This window comes from Eupeodes corollae, chromosome 2 (assembly GCF_945859685.1).
Source record: "Eupeodes corollae chromosome 2, idEupCoro1.1, whole genome shotgun sequence".
Classification (NCBI taxonomy): domain Eukaryota; kingdom Metazoa; phylum Arthropoda; class Insecta; order Diptera; family Syrphidae; genus Eupeodes; species Eupeodes corollae.
Genome location: NC_079148.1, coordinates 111,763,311 through 111,783,166, shown reverse-complemented (window position 1 = coordinate 111,783,166; position 19,856 = coordinate 111,763,311). Strand labels below are relative to the sequence as shown.

Here is a 19,856-nt window from a genome sequence, read left to right as displayed (position 1 = left end):
CCAAATTCTTACTCAGTTGACAAAGAACTGACGTTCAGATGTTAGACACTAAAAAAGCGGAATTACTAGATCACGACATCTGTTAGAGTTGAAAACAGTTTAATTCATTGTAAAAATCCTCAGGTTGGCGGGTTAGAAGTATGTCAGAGAACAAGGTTATTGTGCGGAATTTTATAAAATTCTCAAACGACATCCCAAGAAGTTGGGATGTATACTGCGAAACTCTATGTAACGTCGCAGTCCGTGAATATATCTTATTGCGCTATTAAATGCAATCGTTAATTTCCTTTTACTCTCGAAATCTAACTTACAAAATATTTCACAGCCGTAAGTAAGCAGAGGTAAAATCAGCGTTTTCACTAGCAAAATTCTAATTGCTAAGGGAATAAAGTGCTGTGTTGACCATAGCATACGTAGTACACCATACGATTTCCCAATTGTGTTGTTTATATGATGTGTCCAGGTAAGGCTGCCGTTAAAAACTACACCTAAATTTTTAGCTGAGTCGATATAAGGAATAGGACAGTTATTCAAAAGTATTTCTGGAAAGTAAGACACATCAATTTTGTTTTTTGAAACCACGAGACACTTTTATTTCTCTGGGCTAAGAAGTAAGCAGTTATTAACCGACCAACGCTCAATCAGGTTTAAGTCATCATTTATACAAGCTGCAGTTTATTATTTTTTAAGGTTTTATTTGTATAACAAGCAGTAGTGCTATTTTTTTACCGATTATTTTTTTTAGAAAAATTAACTCTATTTTCTTAAATTGTGAAATAAAAAAATGATTTCTTTTTGAAATATGGTGTTTTTTCTTTATTTCATTCTATAACCCAATTAAAATGTTACTTTATTTATTAGAATAAACTTTATTTTTCAAAGAGATTTTTTGATTCCCAATAGTGCTATTATTTCTACCACAGCTGTATGTACGAGGGGCGTTCAATATATTCTCAGTATCGGGGCGAAGCTGTGGTTATATATATAAATTGACTTATTTATCAAGTAATACTATAATTTAGTGCATTCATGTAAAATTTCATATAAATGTGATTATTATTTACCGTTAAATCTCTATTTAAACAGAATCATAATGGCAACTGAGACGATGATAGTGAAAATTGAGCATCGCGCTGTAATTAAATTTCTCACTAAGCAAGGAAAAAGTCAAAAAACTATTCATGAAGAAAAGGTGGCAGTTTACCAGGGTTCCGCACTTTCATTACGAACTGTGCAAAAGTGGTCAAGTAAGTTCAAGAGAGGCAGAGAGAGCATTGAAGACGACCCCTGCTCCGGCGCCCCGGCTAGTGCTTGTACGGGAAAGCATCAAAGAAGTCGAAAAACTTGTGAAAATGATGGCAGAGATCACCAAGCTTTCGACTGGTACCATTCACACCATCCTTCATGACCATCTTAACCTTTCAAAGGTCAGTGCAAGGTGGGTGCCACGAATGCTCACAGCGCCTCAGAAAAAAGTGAGAATCGCATGCTGTAGAGAGCTTTTGGAGATGTGTAGTGAGAACGCGGACGGTGTTATGCATCGGACTGTTACTAGGGACGAAACATGGGTTCACCACTATGACCCTGAAAGCAAACAAGAGTCCATGCAGTGGCATAAAAAAGGAACAGACCCCCCGAAGAAGTTCAAAGTCACTCCGTCTGCCGGGAAGCTCATGGCCACAGTTTTTTGGGACTCAAAGGGAATCTTACTCATTGAGTACAAAAAAAAGTTGAAATCAACGCCAAATGCTACGCTTCCACTTTGCATAATTTTCGGCAGGAAATTAGAAAGAAAAGACGGGGTAAACTCGCAGCGGGTGTGTTGCTTCTTCATGACAACGCTCCTGTTCACACGGCGCGAGTTTCCAAGGCTGCTGTGCGAGATTGTGGTTTTAAAGAAATTCAACATCCACCCTATAGTCCAGACCTTGCCCCTAGTGATTACTTCCTTTTTCCGGATTTGAAACAATGTCTTCGTGAAAAAAGATTTTCGGATGATGAAGAACTCGAGTCGGCAATAAATGGGTATTTTGCAGGGAAAGAGGAAACTTATTTTTTTGAGGGTTTAAAAAAGCTTATCTCAAGATGTAACAAATGCATTGATGTTAGGGGAGATTATATTGAAAAATAAAAACAATTTAAATTGAATTCGCATTTTCCTTCATATCGATACCGAGAATATATTGAACGCCCCTCGTACATCAAATTGGCACTTTTGTTTTAAAGTGTCTATTCTCAGATAGTTAGCTTATTGGATTTTGTGTCCGCGCAGAAGATTTGCTATGTACGACAATTCAGAAGTTGTTCAGATATAAAATTTATCAACGAAATTGGACAAATCTAAACGTTCTCACAATGGTTATAATTTTTAATTTTAAATGTTTACAGTTAATACCTAAGATCTGATAATCGTCCGTACTTAGCTTAAACATTAAACTAAGCTAAACTAAACTTATTAAAGACTGAAGAATGAACTTTCCAGTAACATGGAACCATTTTCATTGCTCCTAAAATAATTCAAATAAAAATTAAATGAAACTTGAAGTGCAGTAATTTTATTATTTTTATTTGTTATTTCTACCACCAAGCACCTGGCTTCTTTATTATGCCATCAATCAGAAGCGTACCGATCAAAATCAACATGCACCAGAGTCAGCAAAGTGAATAAACTCATATTTTCGTTTTATTGATTTTCCACCATGAATTGTTATTTTTTTGCGTTCTACGTCTACGCTTCTAGCAACAGAAAACAATCCTTGTGCTCTTTTTCATAGTTTAATGGTGGCATGTCACGTCAATTTGCCGCTCCTTGTACGTATTTTATTTTCTTCCGTCCGAGTTTCAGTGCAAAAAAAAAAAACAAAAATTAATTCGTACGTCCGCTGTATTTGATTGATAGTGAAAACCAAAGAATTAGTTCAATTTAAGAAAAATACAGCGAAAAGAAAACAAATCGATTTGACATATGGCTCCTTTGCCCTTAATCTTACAAGCAAATAAAATTGTTTATTTTGTCCATACAAACAAAAATGTGTAGACGAACAAAAAGTCCAAAGTGGCATAATCTCCTGTGTGCATGGTATTTTATTATAAATTCTTTTCCTGTGCAATCTGCTGCAGCACAGCAATAGTGCATTATGTTCTCGTTCACATTTAACAAACGGTTGGATTATGAAAAGAATTATTTAAATCGCTCACAGTCTAGCTGACTGACTCGGAGTGGTTGCTACTTGTCACATAGAAACAACAACAAAAAAGAACAGAAAGGTTGAGGAACTGTATCGTCCTTTGGAATCTCCATTGACTGCAGGGTGGTGTAAGAGAATGGCGTCCTGTGGACTCTTTGTACTTAAACAGTAGAATGCAGTGCAAAAACAGTAAAGTGTAAGTTCGCACTTTAATGATATGAATTTATACAACCACCACGGTTGTCTCACCACGTACAGTCGTCGTCGTCATCGGTCGTACTTAACACTTTCAGGAGTCAACATCTACCATTTCTATTCATTGTCTAGCATAAATGTTAGCTGGCAGTTTGGATCTTCCATGTGAATTACAATGGCAGAAAAGAAGTCATGAGCTATTTGTTCTACATAATGCTGATTGACATGAAGTTGTGTTACCAGAGGCGGGAAATAAAAACATATTAGCCTCATGCACCGGAAGATAATAATAAAAACTTAAAGATACACTACCGGTCAAAAGTTTGAGCCTACCTCTGAAATTTGAGAAATATCGAGTTTTAACCCCTAAACTGAAGTTTTAGGAAAAAAGTTAATGCGTGAAAAAAGTGAAGAGCATGTCTAGTTGTAATTGATAGAAAAATATAAACTAGTTTTGTACTAAACATAAATTATTTATTTAAAAAAAAAAACAATAAAAGCTCTAAATTGAGTTTTCATCAAAAAACCTTCCTTTAAATTCAATATTTTTTTTACAATTCTGGGCAATCTTCTTACAAGGTTTTGTAATTTTATTATGGAATATTATTCCAGCAATTTTGTAGAGTTTCCGAAAGAGCAGATTTCGATGTTATATGGTGATTCCAGACATTTCTGTCAAGCTCTTCCCATAAGAGCTCAATGGGGTTAATATCTGGAGCCTGTGGTGGCCATACCGTTACTTTTAGAATTTCCTCATCTTGTTTTTGTTTCAGGTCCCCCCGGCAAAGTTTTGAAGTGTGTTTTGGGTCATTGTCTTGCTGGCTTTCAAAACATTCACCCATTAATCGGAGCCCAGATACCAAAACGTGGTCTTCCAATATCGTTTTATAGACTTCTTTATACATCCTTCCGATCCATCGTGTTAGATTTCCTACTCCATTGAAGGAAAAACATCCCCACACTATTACAGAACCGCCTCCATGCTTTACAATTGGGACCAAACATTTTGGTAGCATCTTCTGTTCAGCACTGCGCCTGACGTACACTCTGCGATTTGAGCCAAACATCTCAAACTTGGACTCCTACTCAATTGAAGGAAAAACATCCCCAAACCATTACAGAACCGCCTCCATGCTTTACAATTCGGACCAAACATTTTGGTAGCATCTTCTGTTCAGCACTGCGCCTGACGTACACTCTGCGATTCGAGCCAAATATCTCAAACTTGGACTCATCGCTCCATAAAACTCTGTTGAAGTATTCAATCCTTATGGGATCTTGTTTTGGGGTCGTAGAAATGATTTCCGCACTGCAACGCGACCAAAAAGTCCAGCATGCCTTAGTCTTCGTTGTATCGTTGATACAGATAATAGTTCTTAACGGATTTCATTGATCTGGGTGCGTATTTCTGGTGCTGTTTTCTTTCTAGAACGCTTGCTTATGGTGATGATATGCAGATCTTCGGTTTTCGTCGTAACTCTAGGTCGTCCTGACCTCGGTTTATCCTTAAAACCGCCGGTACTAGAGTAACGCTGTATGGCCCTGTGAACTGCTCCTTTGGATATCTTCAGTTTTGTGGCGATTTCTCTTTGCAAATAGCCTTTTTCAATAAGGGTTATAATCGTAGATCGAGTTTCAATAGTTAATTAACTTTTCCCATAATGCGAACTTTGTTTACTGGAAAAGATCACAGTCTCAAATAAATAGAAGCCAAAAACCCAATACTGGGTTTTTTACCTTTTTTCACAAAATTCCTCATAATTTACTGAAAAGGATTAATATCTGGGGTTTTTTCACTTGCACCTTTTATGAATGGTCTAAGTTAACAATGAATGTAAAAAAATCCTATATTCATTCATAAACCCAGGCGCCAGGTACAAATAAAGCAACCCTTTGAAGGTGGTCTCAAACTTTTGACCGGTAGTGTATAACACTTAAAGATATTCATGTTTGTATTCACGTTCTTTAATATTTTTTAATCGATCCTTAACATAACAATGATTAATCTGGAGGAAACCTGAGAAATTTATGCAAAGTTTATAACATGTCAGGTAAATGCTACGTAGTTAGCAGAAAGAATTAAAATTATGATTTGTTTAACCTCCGCCTTTAAATTTATTTTAAATCGAACTAGACCATAACCGTGTCGACTGATTTGCTCATCTTAAATTTCCTCTCGAAACACAGAAAATATTGGAATTATTTAACTCTCATTTGGCTTAAGTCTTAATCTGTCCGTTTTGATGCGAGAAAATAAAACGAATTCACAAGTTTCCGAATTTCAAACCTCACGACTTCAATAAAACTTTCTTTCCACCAAAAATCTATCCTATCTACAATTAAAAACAACAACTGTGCACCCTATAAGCATAATCTGTAGCAAAGTAATCGTATCGTTTTTTAGAGGCCATAAGTCAAAAAACGTTCTTAATACTCACCCCACCCATTTAATTGACTTAACGTTTAAATATGTCTAATTTAATTATCCTAAACGCATGTCGATGCGGAGGAAAGTCACCCCAACGCCCCCCCCTATACCAATTCGATAGCTCATTCTTACTATGACATTAGCCTTAATAAGTTTCAATACAATTAACTGCGTGTGCTCCGGAAAGTAAAACAATTAACTTGAAAGCTGTTAAACAACAACAAAAAAAACACTCGGTAGGTTATGGATCCTAAAGCGAAATTGTAAATTTTAAACTCTTGAAAATTTTATAGTTGTTGTTTTCTTTACGAGTGTATTAACCCATTTGTATGGTCTTTGAGTGTTGCATTCCATTGCGGGCTTTCTTGGCAATTAAAAACCATCATCTTATGTGCAAAATTAAAATTCACGGAAGTTAAGGTCTTAAAAATAATAAACCATAAAGGCGAATGCTTCTTCATACTTTTCTTTCTATTATAGAGGAGCGGCAATATTGAACAAAGACACAAGTCTTTGTAGCCATTGCAACAGCTATTAAAAAAAGAATTATCTTATTGTAGGTCGTCGAGTTTCATTTTATGTCATTGCAATGGTGGTGGTGACAACTGACAACTAACAGCTAAAAAAAACTGACTCAGTAGAACGAAAAAGAATTACCATTATCAAAAAGGAAATCTCAATTATCAAGGATGGCAGATAATACTATGGAAGGATCTGTGTAATTAAGGGTTACTAATTAGGTTTATTGTTTTTAAGGAGCTACCTACTTTACCCACCTACCTGCTTGTGCAGTGCAATACAAAATTTAAACCTATCTATTTCCCATTAGGTTGATTGCCATGAATATAAGTTTAGAAGATGCTCATTGGTTTGCGGGGTTTGAAATTAATAAAAATGCTAAAGTTAATTACGTGGTGCACGTGAGTTTTTTGTTGAGTGGTGTAGAAAATTGATTGTATCGATTGATCATCATCGATGAATCATCTTTTACTTCTGCTCTTAAATGGAATTTGTTATGTTCTCGCGATTGCGATGATAAATTTTTTGTCAATGAAAAATTGTAGTGAATAGAAAACAATTATTTCCTGTCTTCTTCATCTTATGTTTCTAAAAAGAAACACCTAGTTTACGAAAAGGGAAATACATTGGTTGAAATATACCTAATACTCTATACGTAATCATTGGGTTTAATTTTTTTTTATTTAATATAATCTACAAGCAATATTACAGCTAACAGATATAAGCACTCCAAGAGCAAATTAAAAAGTGAATAAATATAATACTTCAGTTTTAAATTTATTACGATTAAGATTAAATAAGTCAATATTTGAAGACACTTCATTGAAATATAAAATAGATCTTGATAAAGTTTCATTACTACCATAATTTGTCATGTGAATTCTTTGGAATAAGAAGGATCTAGCTCTCATAGACCTAGCGGGAACATAGATTGGTACCAGGGTAGGAAGAGATGGACATTTAATATGGTAGCATAGTAAGTCTCTAATAAGCGTTACACTATGAATTTTTCTTCTTGATTATAACGACTTTATTCCAAGTAATTGGCATCTAGCCTCATAACTAGAACTAAAGTTCCAACCAATTTTCTTAAATACATATTTTGTAAATCGTCTTTGAATCTTTTCAATCCGATCAGAATGAACTATATAAATCGGACTCCCAATAACATCAGCATTTTCCAAAATTGATCTGAAGAGAGATATATACAGGGATAATAACACGAAAGGGTCTTTTAAGTCTTTTCCGTTTTATGAAACCTACTAGCGAGTTGGCCTTGGGAACCAAATAATCGAAATGACCTTTAAAAGAAAGTTGGGAATCAAGAATAACTCCTAAGTCTTTAATACTTAAAACCCTATCTAAATCCACAGATTCAATTGCATAGTTAAATAAAAAAATATGAGATTTTCTGGAAAAAGAAATCGTGTTACACTTTTTGATGTTCAATTTAAGGCTATTGATGTGACATCAATTTGATAAAGAATCAATGTCAGATTGCAAAAGTTGACAATCGCCCAAACTCGAAACATTTGAAAATATTTTCAGATCGTCCGCATATAATAAGCATTCACAATAATTAAAGACCGAGACAATATCGTTAACGAACGTTATGAAAAGAAGCGGACCTTGGTGGCTACCTTGCGGGACACCTGATGTACACTGAATTTCCTTAGAGCATGTATCTCCAATCTTAACTTGTTGTGTTCTAAAAGATAAATATGACGATAACCAACGAAGAAAGTGAGAATGAAAACCAAAAATCTCAAGTTTTTTTAGAAGTATTTGGTGGTTCACAGAATCAAAGGCTTTACTAAAGTCAGTGTATACTGCGTCCACTTGAAATTTTTGTTCCATAGCATTATTGACATACGAAGTGAAATAATTTAAATTGGTAACAGATGATCGATCAGATACAAAACCATGCTGTACTTCTGATAAATATTCACATGTAAGAAAATCAAGCTATATTTTCACCATGCTTTCAAACAATTTGGAAATTGAGGTGAGTTTACAAATACCCCTATAGTTTTCTACATCATCATTTTTAGAACCTGATTTATGTATAGGGACCAAGTAAGAAAGTTTCCATTATTATTTTATAATGATTTTATAAGCAATACAATTTTTAAAGAGAACTTTTACTGTACTCAGACTTAATAGTGTGACTTTAGTGAATTTATTTTAGTCTTTCTTTATTTCATAATTTCTTGTAATTTATTATGTTTCTGATTATTAACTTTTAATACGTCGTAACCTTGAATTAGGAAGTAGTTTCTTAGCTTAGTTAAAAATTCAGATTATTTGGATTTTTAAATATTAAATTAATGTGGACATGAATCTTCTTGCTATCACTGTTGTACTTCAATTGAAAATAAAAAAGGGGAACAATTTTTGAATCGACGTTGTTCGACAAATTTTATTATAACACAAAATATTGGTTGAAATCGAGACAATTGGCTCATCTCTAATGGAGATGGCGCAAAAGTTTAATATTCACCTTTGGTGGGTGCCGGGCCATAGAGACATTCCAGGTAACTGTAAGGCAGATGAACTCGCCAGGAACGGTACAGTACAGCCCATCCTACCACGTTTGGCAAGTACTGGCCAATTTCTACTTGTAAACTATTGCTAATGCAAGACGCTGCGAGGAGGGCAGGCACCAGGTGGAAGAACCTCTCCACGTGTCAAGACACAAAAAACATCTGGCCAACACTGGATATAAAACGTTCAAGGTGCTTGCTCTCTCTAAGCAGATCGCATATAAGCTCGATAATAGGTGTCATAACCGGACACTGTCTAATAGAAAAGCACGCAACGAGACTAGGCGTATTCTCAAATGACTTTTGCAGAAGCTGTATGGACGAGGAAGAGGAAGAAACAGTTCTTCATCTTCTCTGCACATGCCCTGCTCTAGCTCGAAATAGCAAGAATTACCTAGGAGAATTCTTCTTTAACGATCTAAACGATCTTAATCATATTAGCATAATCAGCCTCTCACGTTTCGTAAGGGACTCAAGCTGGTTCCATTGAGCTTAGGAGGAAGCCTCAAGATTCATGTTTTATCACAATGGGCCATTAAACTGGTCTAAGTGTGTCCGTTTCCATCTTGGACAGCCACTATAACCTAACCTAATCTAACCGTATACCTCTCGCACTCAGACTTTCGTTAATTCACTATTGTGTTTCTCTATTTCAAATTATAACATTTCTAAGTCTCCCGACTGCAATGGATTTCTCCATGAATGTCTTCGCTAGACGTTCCACAAAAAATATGTAGATCCCGCCCTATTCGACTTCCACCATGAGAGTACTATGGCTTTCATAAACAAAGACCCGGGTAGATTTTGGCTCCCGGTGGCGTTCATTTTGTTTATTATTTAGTTGTTCATGTCAAATCATCATGGCAATTTACACGATTGAACAGCACGTTCAAATGATAAAACATTATTATCAAAATGAATGTTCGTTAACGCAAAAGTTGCGCCCATTTTAAGGTAGGCGTGGTTGGCCTTCACAGTCGGCTCTTTAAAGTTTGGTGGCCAAATTTGAGACGACCGGTACAGTATACAATCTGCCAACACCCGTACGTTCAAGGAACGCAAGATCGTGAAAGTGTACAGCAGAACCCGAGGCAGTCTATTCTTTACCGTGCACAAGAACTGGGCATTTCCCAGACTTCAAATTGGCGAATTTTGCGTCGGGACTTGGGCCCACACCCGTACAAGACCCAACTGACCCAGGAGCTCAAAGTTCATGACCATTGACAACGCCGTTTGTTCACTGACTGGGCTTCGAATCGTTTGGAAGAGCACTCTAAAATTTTGGCCGAAAAATCATCTTTAGTTACGAGTCGGATTTTTTGGATGAATGGCTATGTTAACCACCGACACCAACCCACGCGAAGTTCACCAGGTGATAATGCATCCTCAAAAAGTACTTTTTTGAAAACGACGTTAGTTATGGACTGAGAACGGCGGCGTGGCGCACAGTGGTTCGGGTTATATGGGAGAGCGGAAAAAAGTCTGTTTAATCTGACCGGCTCAAAGGATTCAAATGAAATTTGGCAAACATGTTAAGATTAGTCTTATACATATTTGGTCAAAATTTGATTGAAATGAAATTTAACACACATGTTAGTATTACTTTTATACATGCTTTGTCAAAATTTGGTCAAGAAAAAATTATTAGAAAAAAGTTATTGATATTTTTATAAAATTAGACGCTTTTGATGTTATATTTACATACATTTTTTTTAGTAAAATCTTGTCTTAATACTTAATATTGCCGTTTCGACATTCTGCTTGTTAAATAATGCAAGAGCATTATCCGAATAAAATTGTGAGCAGGAAAAACAATCTAATGTTACAGCATAGTTTATCTCTTCTTGAGAAAATATATTTCTAATTTCGTCCCTCTGCTCGATCACAGCATTCGTCAAAACTCTTTCGTAGTCTTCCCATAATAGTTGACGTTTCGGCCAAACACTTTGGGTTATTTCACTTCACTTTCACTCCTTGGTTGATCAAAGAGTAAACATTTTTCTTAAACACTCAATAACTCAACACTGACTTTTTTTTACAAAATCTTTTATGTATAAAGATTTAAGTAAGAGATTTTATTCTAATAAGCCAGATAATAAAAAATTACGAAATACACAACAAAAACAAAGCAAAAAAAACTTTACATATAACACCTTTTTTATTTTTACCTGCTCTACTTTTAGCGAAAAATTAAGCAAAATAAAGGACTTTACTCAATCCTTTTCTTTATTTTGTATTAAGCTATATCAGAAAAATATCAGAAAACTATATTGTTTTCAAGAAAATTGAGTTCAAAATTAAAAAAAATTCTAGGCAGAAATAAATGATTTCGCAAAAATCGAAATTCTCAGACCTGGGTCCATGTATTAATTTTGTTTTATTTTTAAAATAAAGTTTGCCCTTGTTTTAAATAGAAGAAATCAAACTTGTTGGTAAACACCACCTTCAAAACGGAGTTTTTTGAAATCCGATTCAGTGAAACAATTTTGATCATAACTTCCACATCTGCACGTGTCTGCAGCTGATTTTTTCTGTGTTTTAACATGAATGTATGGAGCATATGCTGGCATACTTACTTTCTTGGTATCTTTTGGTGCTTTTTTTAAATCAAAAAGCTTCAGACTACTTATAGAAGGTATCTTTTATAAACAATCAATACTTTTATTTTTGTTTAGATAATCGAAAATATTAAATTTTTGTAAGAAGCTAGAGAATTTATTAAAAGGAACTTTGGAAAAAAACTTCTCAAAATTTGTTGAAAATACGTTTCGCGATTTGAGTTAAATTATTTTTTAACTTTGAGGGCTTGTAAATCCGAACATACAATATACATATATGTTAAAAAATACTTTTAAATCATATGCTCGAGTTATCTAAGAGTATTAAACATACATTTTAAAATGATAAATATGACTTTTTAAAAAGACTTTTTTCCGCTCACGCACCACTGTGCGGCGCTACATGCCACATATGCATATCAAACGCCACGCCAAGCCATTTCAATATCTACTCGCCCTTATTGAAAATCCTTTTAGTAGTTTGGCTCAACTTAAAGTTTTTTTTTTTATTTTATTTTTTTTACAATGCCGGGTTTTGAGTGGCCATTTGTTGATTGTCGTTTTGACGATTAGCCTCTAAAGCTTTCTCTATAAACATGATAGAACAATAGACATCAGGTCATAATTATTGATCCGAAGTTCGTTCCGAGCATTATTTTTAGATTGATTATGAGTATGAAACAAGTACATTGTGTGTAGATTTAAATTTGTATTTTTTCGTGATTGAAATTGTCGTATATGTATCTACTTCTGACCCGAGGTGACCCTTGATTATTTCTCAAAAGTTTTTTTTTTCGAGGTTCAAAGAGTTAGAAGTTATCGACTCATCATTTTAAAGATGAAGTTGGTTGATTTTTATTCCAACAGTTTTTGAAAGTTATATAATTTTGAAAATTTGTTTGGGAAATTTATAAAAAAGTAAAGAAAAAAAGGTAAATCTTTATTGCTTTTTTAAGGAAAGTTGCCTTTTGATTCTCATCCTAATTTTTATTGCAAATCATTTCAATCGAGGAATTGATTTTAAATTAGTAGACACCTTTAGATAATCTCTCAAAGAATATCCTTAAAGCTTATCAAGGATCACGATATCATCGGTGAAGCTTGGGGTGGAATCGGGTCAGCTGATTGTTGATAAATGACATTTAAAATGATTGAATTTGATCTGGGGTGGAGTCGGCTAAGGTGGTTGTTGGTAAATGACAAACAAAATGATCGAATTTAATCTACGTAAGGTGATAGTCAAATTGATACCTACAAATCTGTCACAAAAAAACTTGGTCATTTTCAAACAAATATGTTTATTCCGACTAGAGCTACCAGGCACTTACACAAACGACAGCAACATTTTGTTTTGAAAAAAGCAAGAAAAGTAAAGGTCCTGCTAATGACTTGGCCTTTCGCATATCTATCTTTTTGGAGCAATGAACGCACACTTTTAGATAACAGCATTATCAGAAGCCTTATCAGAAAGTGTTGATAAATAGCTCTTTTGTGTCCAAGACATTTCTCTTTCTTTCGTATCAAATTAAAGAGTATTAGTAAATTCCAATAATAATTGTTAATACTTTTGAATTTTTAAACCCTTCGATGTTAAGAACCTTAACTAGAGTCGCTTAAAGATGGCAAAGCAGCTGGCACAGACGGGATTCCCGCAGAGTTCCTTAAATATACTTCCACCGAATTTAAGCAAAAACTGGCGCAAGCACTCAATATCATCTTTAGTTTTGCTGTACATCCCGATTGCTTCGATGAGGCTATTACATGGCCAATGCTTAAAAAAGGTGACCTAAACGACCCAGCAAACAACAGGAGAATATCATTTCTTAATGCAAGTTTGAAGATTGACAATTCAATACTAAATAGAAGGCTTATTAACTGGGTAAATTTAAATAAAAAACTGAGCGAGTATCAGTGAAGATTCGAAAAGGGTATTTTACAGCTGATAACATTTGTATTCTTGGATGTATAATACGAAGCAAAATCAATCATAATGCTAAACTTTATACCTTTTTCGTTGACTTGAAAGCTGCATTTGAAACAGTTGACAGAAAAACGCTTTTCTGTAAACTTTACAACTTAGGTGTATGATCCAAGTTTGTTAAAGCACTGGAAAAATTTTACAATAAAACGACAGCTAGCGTTCATAATAGATGTGTGAGAAGTGTCATGCGTCGAAAAACTGGATTTACAAGGATTGGATTAATCTTGCTGCATATTGTGGTATTATTCTAGAACTGAATGGATGTACTGGTCTCCAGATGAAAAAAGCACTGTACGAGGTTATCCAATCCACCGATGAAAATGAAAGGAACACATTCATAAAAAAGGCGAGAACATCTACGGAAAGGGACATTTGTTCGAAACTTGACTATAATCTAAATAAACATAATTACTTTAGGCTCGATTTTTCAAGAAAAACTATTGGAACTATTTTTAAAGTAAGAGGTGAACATCTTAACCTAAATTTTAAGCCACACAGAAACGATTTGGTTCATATTTGCTCCTTATGCAATATGGAAGTGAACGAAAACACTATCCACTTCATCGTTGTATGTCCAATATTAAAGGAGCTAAGGAGACTATTCTTTCGAAAAAGCTATCTAAGTGACAATGAAATAGTAAGTTACCTAAATGGAGAAGATTGGTTTGCTGATCCAAAAATATACCACCGAGGCGTTGATCTATAGAAGAAGAATCATAGATGAAAATGTTTAAGCTCCTTTTTTTGTATTTTTGTGTCTACTACAAGTCATGTTTATCTTAGGATTTTGTTAATAAACTTAAAGTAAGCAATTTTCATTTTCCAGTAAAAGTAATTAAAGTAATTTTGTTTCGACTATACTTAAAGTCACAACAACTCTCCCTTTTATTGTTTAACTGAATTAAAAGTAAATTTTGCTACAAGTCAATAAGTAACAATTACTTGAAAAAACTAAAAATTGGATGATTTTAAATTGAATATAAAATTAAATAACATTGTCACTCGGGCAGACGACTTTTTTTTCATGCTTTATACAAGAACCTTAAAATTATTGACTAAAAATATCTATCTATCTACCTTAACATTATCGGACTGAGAGACCTGGGGGTCATTCCGTAAAACGATTTTCGTCAGACAATAGCGTTTTGACGACAATCTCTCTTTAGGTAATACGATAATCATAAAAGTGATATCGTCAAAACGATAGCGTTTGCACGATAGCCAAACAGGTATCGCCTGTCATTAATTTCCGAATTTTAACTAAGCAAATTGAAGTACAATTTTTTTGGCGTAATCTAATTTGTTGCAAATCGAAAATGAACTCGTAAAAAGAACAATTAATACGGTTACGAAGAAAATTAACATATGAATCAGATCTTTTATCTCTTTAAACTAATATCCAAGCATTGTTTTTATATAAACATTATTCATAACTATGTAAATAAGTAAGTAAGTTTAACGTTTTTGAGTTTTAAAAGAAGCCTTTTAAATGATACTGGAAATAATAAACTTGCCAGACAGTTGTCGTTCTGCATGTATACCCCTAATTTTAAGATCTGCTGTACATATTGAGACTTTGGGTGGGCGAAGAGTATCAATAGTTTGACTGGGTTTTCCACAAATCACATTATCCAAAATAGTTTCGGAAATAACAAATATTTTTCGAAGCGAAGTTCAATACGAGGAGGTGAATAGAACGAACATAAAGACAAATCGTAAATAACAAAATTTCTTTCAAATTTTCAGAATTTCATATAGAAAAAATAACAAATTTGGGAAATGTGATTACACTATCTTTCATTTTGACATTTCTGTTCCAGTATCGTAGTAATGAAAAATCTTGTACTGAAAACGATTGACGAAGCGATAGTGATAAAGTTATGTGAAGCAAATTATTGACGAGTTAGTTAGTTAGTTTTGTCGACTTCAAAAGATACAAGAACAAAACATTATATTTTTAATTGTAAGACTATACAAGTCTTTAAATGGTTGGCGGAAGGCCGTTTACTAGACTGAATTTTTTTTTTATTTATATATACGAAAAAAATCTTATTAGATACAATTCAATAAAATAATCCTTATAATTTTCAAACTTTAAAACCTTTAAAAATTTCCTCAATTCAATTAGTATTCATACAGAAGGTCCCACCCTAGTTATCCATTCAAGATGTTGATCGTTTCTTCTAAACCGAATATACATATATATCCCAAAATAAATTGAGTATTGGACAAAGTCCCAGGAAATTAAATACATCTTCGCGTTCTTTGCGATTACATAAATCGCACAATATTGGCAATTCTGGACGTTGAGGAATGTAGTTTAAATTGATGAGTTCACTTCTTACTTTATATAACAAGCCGATATTATGTGTACTGTTTTTGGCCAAGAAGTAAGTGTGGTGGTTCAAGGTATGGTTAGCTTTACTGTAGTAAGATCTGTAAGTAGATGCTTCAGTAAGTCATCAAAATTCAACTGAAGCACTTCGATACTTTCGTCTGCTGATATTGAAAAAGTAGTTGAGCATTCTCTTGCCAATTTCTTCCACTCTTTAACACAGTAAACTTCAGAATTGATAGCTTGTGTGAGTATTATTCGCGGGATTCTTTCGTCGCCCATCACCAAAACTCTTGACATAGAGTTGAAAAGTAATTTAAGTGTGTCTAAAAAGATGGGTCTTATTCCTGTTTCAAGATGTAAAACTCCCAGATACTTGTATTCCTTTACTATTTCTATCGGTTCCTCGTCAAACATCCACTTCACCCTCCTGGAATATCTCCCACCACCGTTTCTGAATATCATCATTTTCATTTAGAAAGATTCACTTCCAGATTCCATGTTTTGCAATAAAGTTGAAGCCTATTTATCATTAGCTGCATCCGTCCATAGTTTCAGCTAGGAAAACTATATCGTCCGCAAACATTAGTCCTCGAATATTCTTTCATCTTATGTCAATTCCACCTTTTACCCAATCAGTTATGTCATTTATGTATAAGATAAAGGGAAGAGTACTTAAAACGCAATCTTGCTTAACGCCCATTGACGTTCCAAACTCATCTGAAAGAAAACTTCCAACAAAAACTCATGCGACATTTTCTTTGTACACGGCTCTAATGACAGATATAAATTTAGTTGAGATTCCATATTTATATAGCTTGTAAAAAAGTGCTTTCCGGGGAATTGTATCCAAGGCTGCTCGAAAATCCACAAAAAAAGCGTAAAGCTTTTTTCCTTTACTTTTATAAATATCAGCAATATTTATTAATGAATAAATTTGGTCAATTGTCGAGAAGTTTTTCCTAAAGCCAGCTTGCAATTCGTTTAATATTTGCTCAGATTCGAGACACTCGTTGAGTCTATTATATAATACCGAGCCAAGGATTTTTAAAGGTATGCCCCTATAATTTCATGGGTCTTTAAAATTACATTTTTATGTACCGGAAAAATAATTGCCTATCGAAAACTCGTGGGGACGTCAGCGGTGTCGAAAATTCTGTACTAGTCCAAAGTTAGAAGCAGTAAGAAATCTGGTGTAATAGGTATTTTTAAAATATTCATACGGTTATCTATCTTCCCCTTGTACTTTATCTTTTTTTGCTTCTTCAATAACTATTTTTACCTCATTTTACGATAACGTTAATAATAATAATTTTGACGAATATCGTTTTCAAAATTACGGAATGGCTCTCCTGGATGGGTTGTATATTTTTTCCCATTTTTGGGATGAAAATTACTTAAGCTGTTTTTCATAGACTTGTAAAATAGCGAAGAACAATACTGATTCGCATTTTTTTTTTCGACTGTTAGGGTTAAAAGAACATTGGATTACCACTAAAAAAACGAAGCGGAAGTTTAGATAATTCAGTTATATTTATATGTATGTAAATACTAGAAATTACTTCATAAAAAATAGGTACTTATGCCTAGGTACATTTTTCTTGTTAATTCGAAGACATGACAATGAAATAGTTTTGTTTATATAACATGGATCATTATGTAATCTTTAATTTTGTTAAGAGCAACAAATAATACATTGAAAATGAAAGTGAAATCAATGTTCTTTAACATCTACATTCATTTTTCTTGTAGCCTGGTTCTACCATCACCCTTGTACCTATGTAATCAAGACCAAGAGCAAATATACGCATTACCGCTTCCCCATATGAAGGCAATACCAAAAAAACGTGGAAATATTGGGAAACAGTGCATCACGTGTTTCTTCTTCACATGGACCCGAAACCCCACTTGAGTGTCAGCCAAATAAGAAAACAACCCCTTAACTTGACAAGGATAATCGCATGCTCAGTAGATACTTATTTGCCGAGATGTTGGAGATATTTCCACCATCTCCTTGTAAACCGGCAATAAATGAGTAGGCAGGCATAGTTATAGGTAGGCATGTTGGTTATGCTGCTTCCATCTTGTTCACTCCACCAAAAAAAAAGCCGCTTCCATGCAATTGTCCATACAAATTTTACAAACTTAGTGGAGATTCCAATGAATGTTTTCTTAATTAATATGCTACCTAGACAGTCTTAACTTAACTGATGAAAACAACAGTTTGTCTATACCTATATATAAACGTGATTCACCCTTAACTTGATCAACAGAAAACGCGTCATAAAGTTAAAAAAGTCAACCAAAGCAAAAAGCAACAAGAAGACAAGTAAAGCCTAAAGAGAAGACCCACTTGTACACAACAACTGAACCTGAGAATATAACAATGATAATGCGATCCCCTTGCCTCTTAAGGCTGCCGCACTTCTCAATGTGATGTTACATCGATTCGATCGTTACCGTAGTGTTGCCCCACTCTCGATTCTAGCGATCCAAACAAGCCGTACACGCCCAATCTCCACAAAATATTTTATTGTGTCTCTAACATGGAGCTCTCTAACTACACCAGCTAGCAGCTAGAATTCCTTATAATTTGTATGTTTTCTCAGTTCACTTTTAAGCACAAAAACCAAAGTTTAGTTTAATTTAAATTAATTTTTTCTTATATTTAACTCATAATTAGTTATTAATTTACCTGCATTAACATTCCGAACGGTGACAAGAAGAAGTGTTATAAGCACAAGAACACTCATCGCACGAAACATTTTCACTGCTGTTTCTTTTTTATTTCTAATTTTTTATTTACACAAGCATTTGGTTGAATTAACTTTTTATTTATTTATTTTCCACTGAAATTGATTAGTTATTTGATGTAGGAGATCATTCGGGGATAAATTATAACGAACAAAAACACTTTGCAAAATAAAAATACTTCACTTTTTATTATGCAGTAACAAACAAAAAAACACACCCAAAAGGAGAAAATAAATTAATCACTAATGTTAAATGTTGTATGGTCGCGCGACGTAGACGTTAACCACCAACACGCTTGGCTTTCGAAATATTTCTGATTCGATTTTTGATGTTTTAGTTTTCGAAAAACTATTGTAGAAAAATTGAAATTGGTTGTCATTTTTGTTTTTGATGTTGTCAACGTTGGCTACGAGTAATTGTAATAGATTTTTCTGAAGGGAGTTGATTTTTGTTTTAAATAAAATACATAGTACTTGGCTTTATGGTGGGCTTACATTGTTCTGTATTTCGAAATCTGACAATTTTATTGTATAAAGTATATCCATACTTGTATCTGCATCTTGAGAACTTATATTATATTTGTATTATAAGTTCTCTATGATTTAAGTAATATAAAAAAGTTGAGGGAGGCAAATATATGCAGGAACTAGAAATTGGAAGAAAATTAATCAGTGGTAGAGTAAGTAATTTTGACTTCCTATAAAATACTATAACTTTTTGAAGGTACAGTGTTATTGCAAGACCTTACGAAAGTGTAATGATATCAATAAAAAGCCTAACAAAAGCTAAAAAATAGAAATAAAATCTTAAAGTATAGTGAAATTCTTGAAAAAACAACTTAGTAACAAAGTAAATACTGATTCAGCCTTATTGTGAGTTTCCCTTGGAAAATCATTCACGTGAAATATTTTTGTTCGACCGGAATATAAAAAGCTATTGCGGTTTTCACCCGAATAGAATTTCACTTCGAATCAGAACTGACAGCTCGAATAATTATAGTGTTCAGCAAGCTGAGTTTGCAATGAATTTCTTCATCTCTGATTAAAACAGAGAATGAACTCTGAACCTACATTTCTTGTTGAATATAAAAACGCATTGAAATTTATGTAGGGCCGCAATTTCCTGTTAAACTGCGTACGACAAGACACTTTTAAAACCACCCCAATCAATTTATCACCACTAAAAAACATATTTGCGCAAGTGGATATTCAAAATTTTCCTGTTCGTTTTTTGGTATGTGAGTATTCGTGTCTAGAAAACGAACAACCCTTGTGAATTGTATTTTTGTTTTGACACCGTCAAGGATTAATAAAAATAAGTAATTTATAATTTACAATAAAAAGAAAATAAAGAGT

At 33.9% G+C, this 19,856-nt stretch overlaps 1 protein-coding gene across 2 annotated transcripts in view; it reads right to left on the bottom strand.

Moving 5' to 3' along the window:
* The window catches only part of LOC129944338 (neurexin-4), a 55,239-nt gene extending 36,429 nt beyond the window's left edge, over positions 1-18,810 (bottom strand). For both annotated transcript variants that reach the window (XM_056053696.1, XM_056053697.1), the window contains exon 1: positions 18,443-18,810. In XM_056053696.1, coding sequence (XP_055909671.1) covers positions 18,443-18,512 — 70 coding nt within the window. In that variant the 5' untranslated portion in view covers positions 18,513-18,810. The remainder of the gene's footprint in view (positions 1-18,442) is intronic.
* Between the last annotated feature and the right edge of the window lie 1,046 nt (positions 18,811-19,856).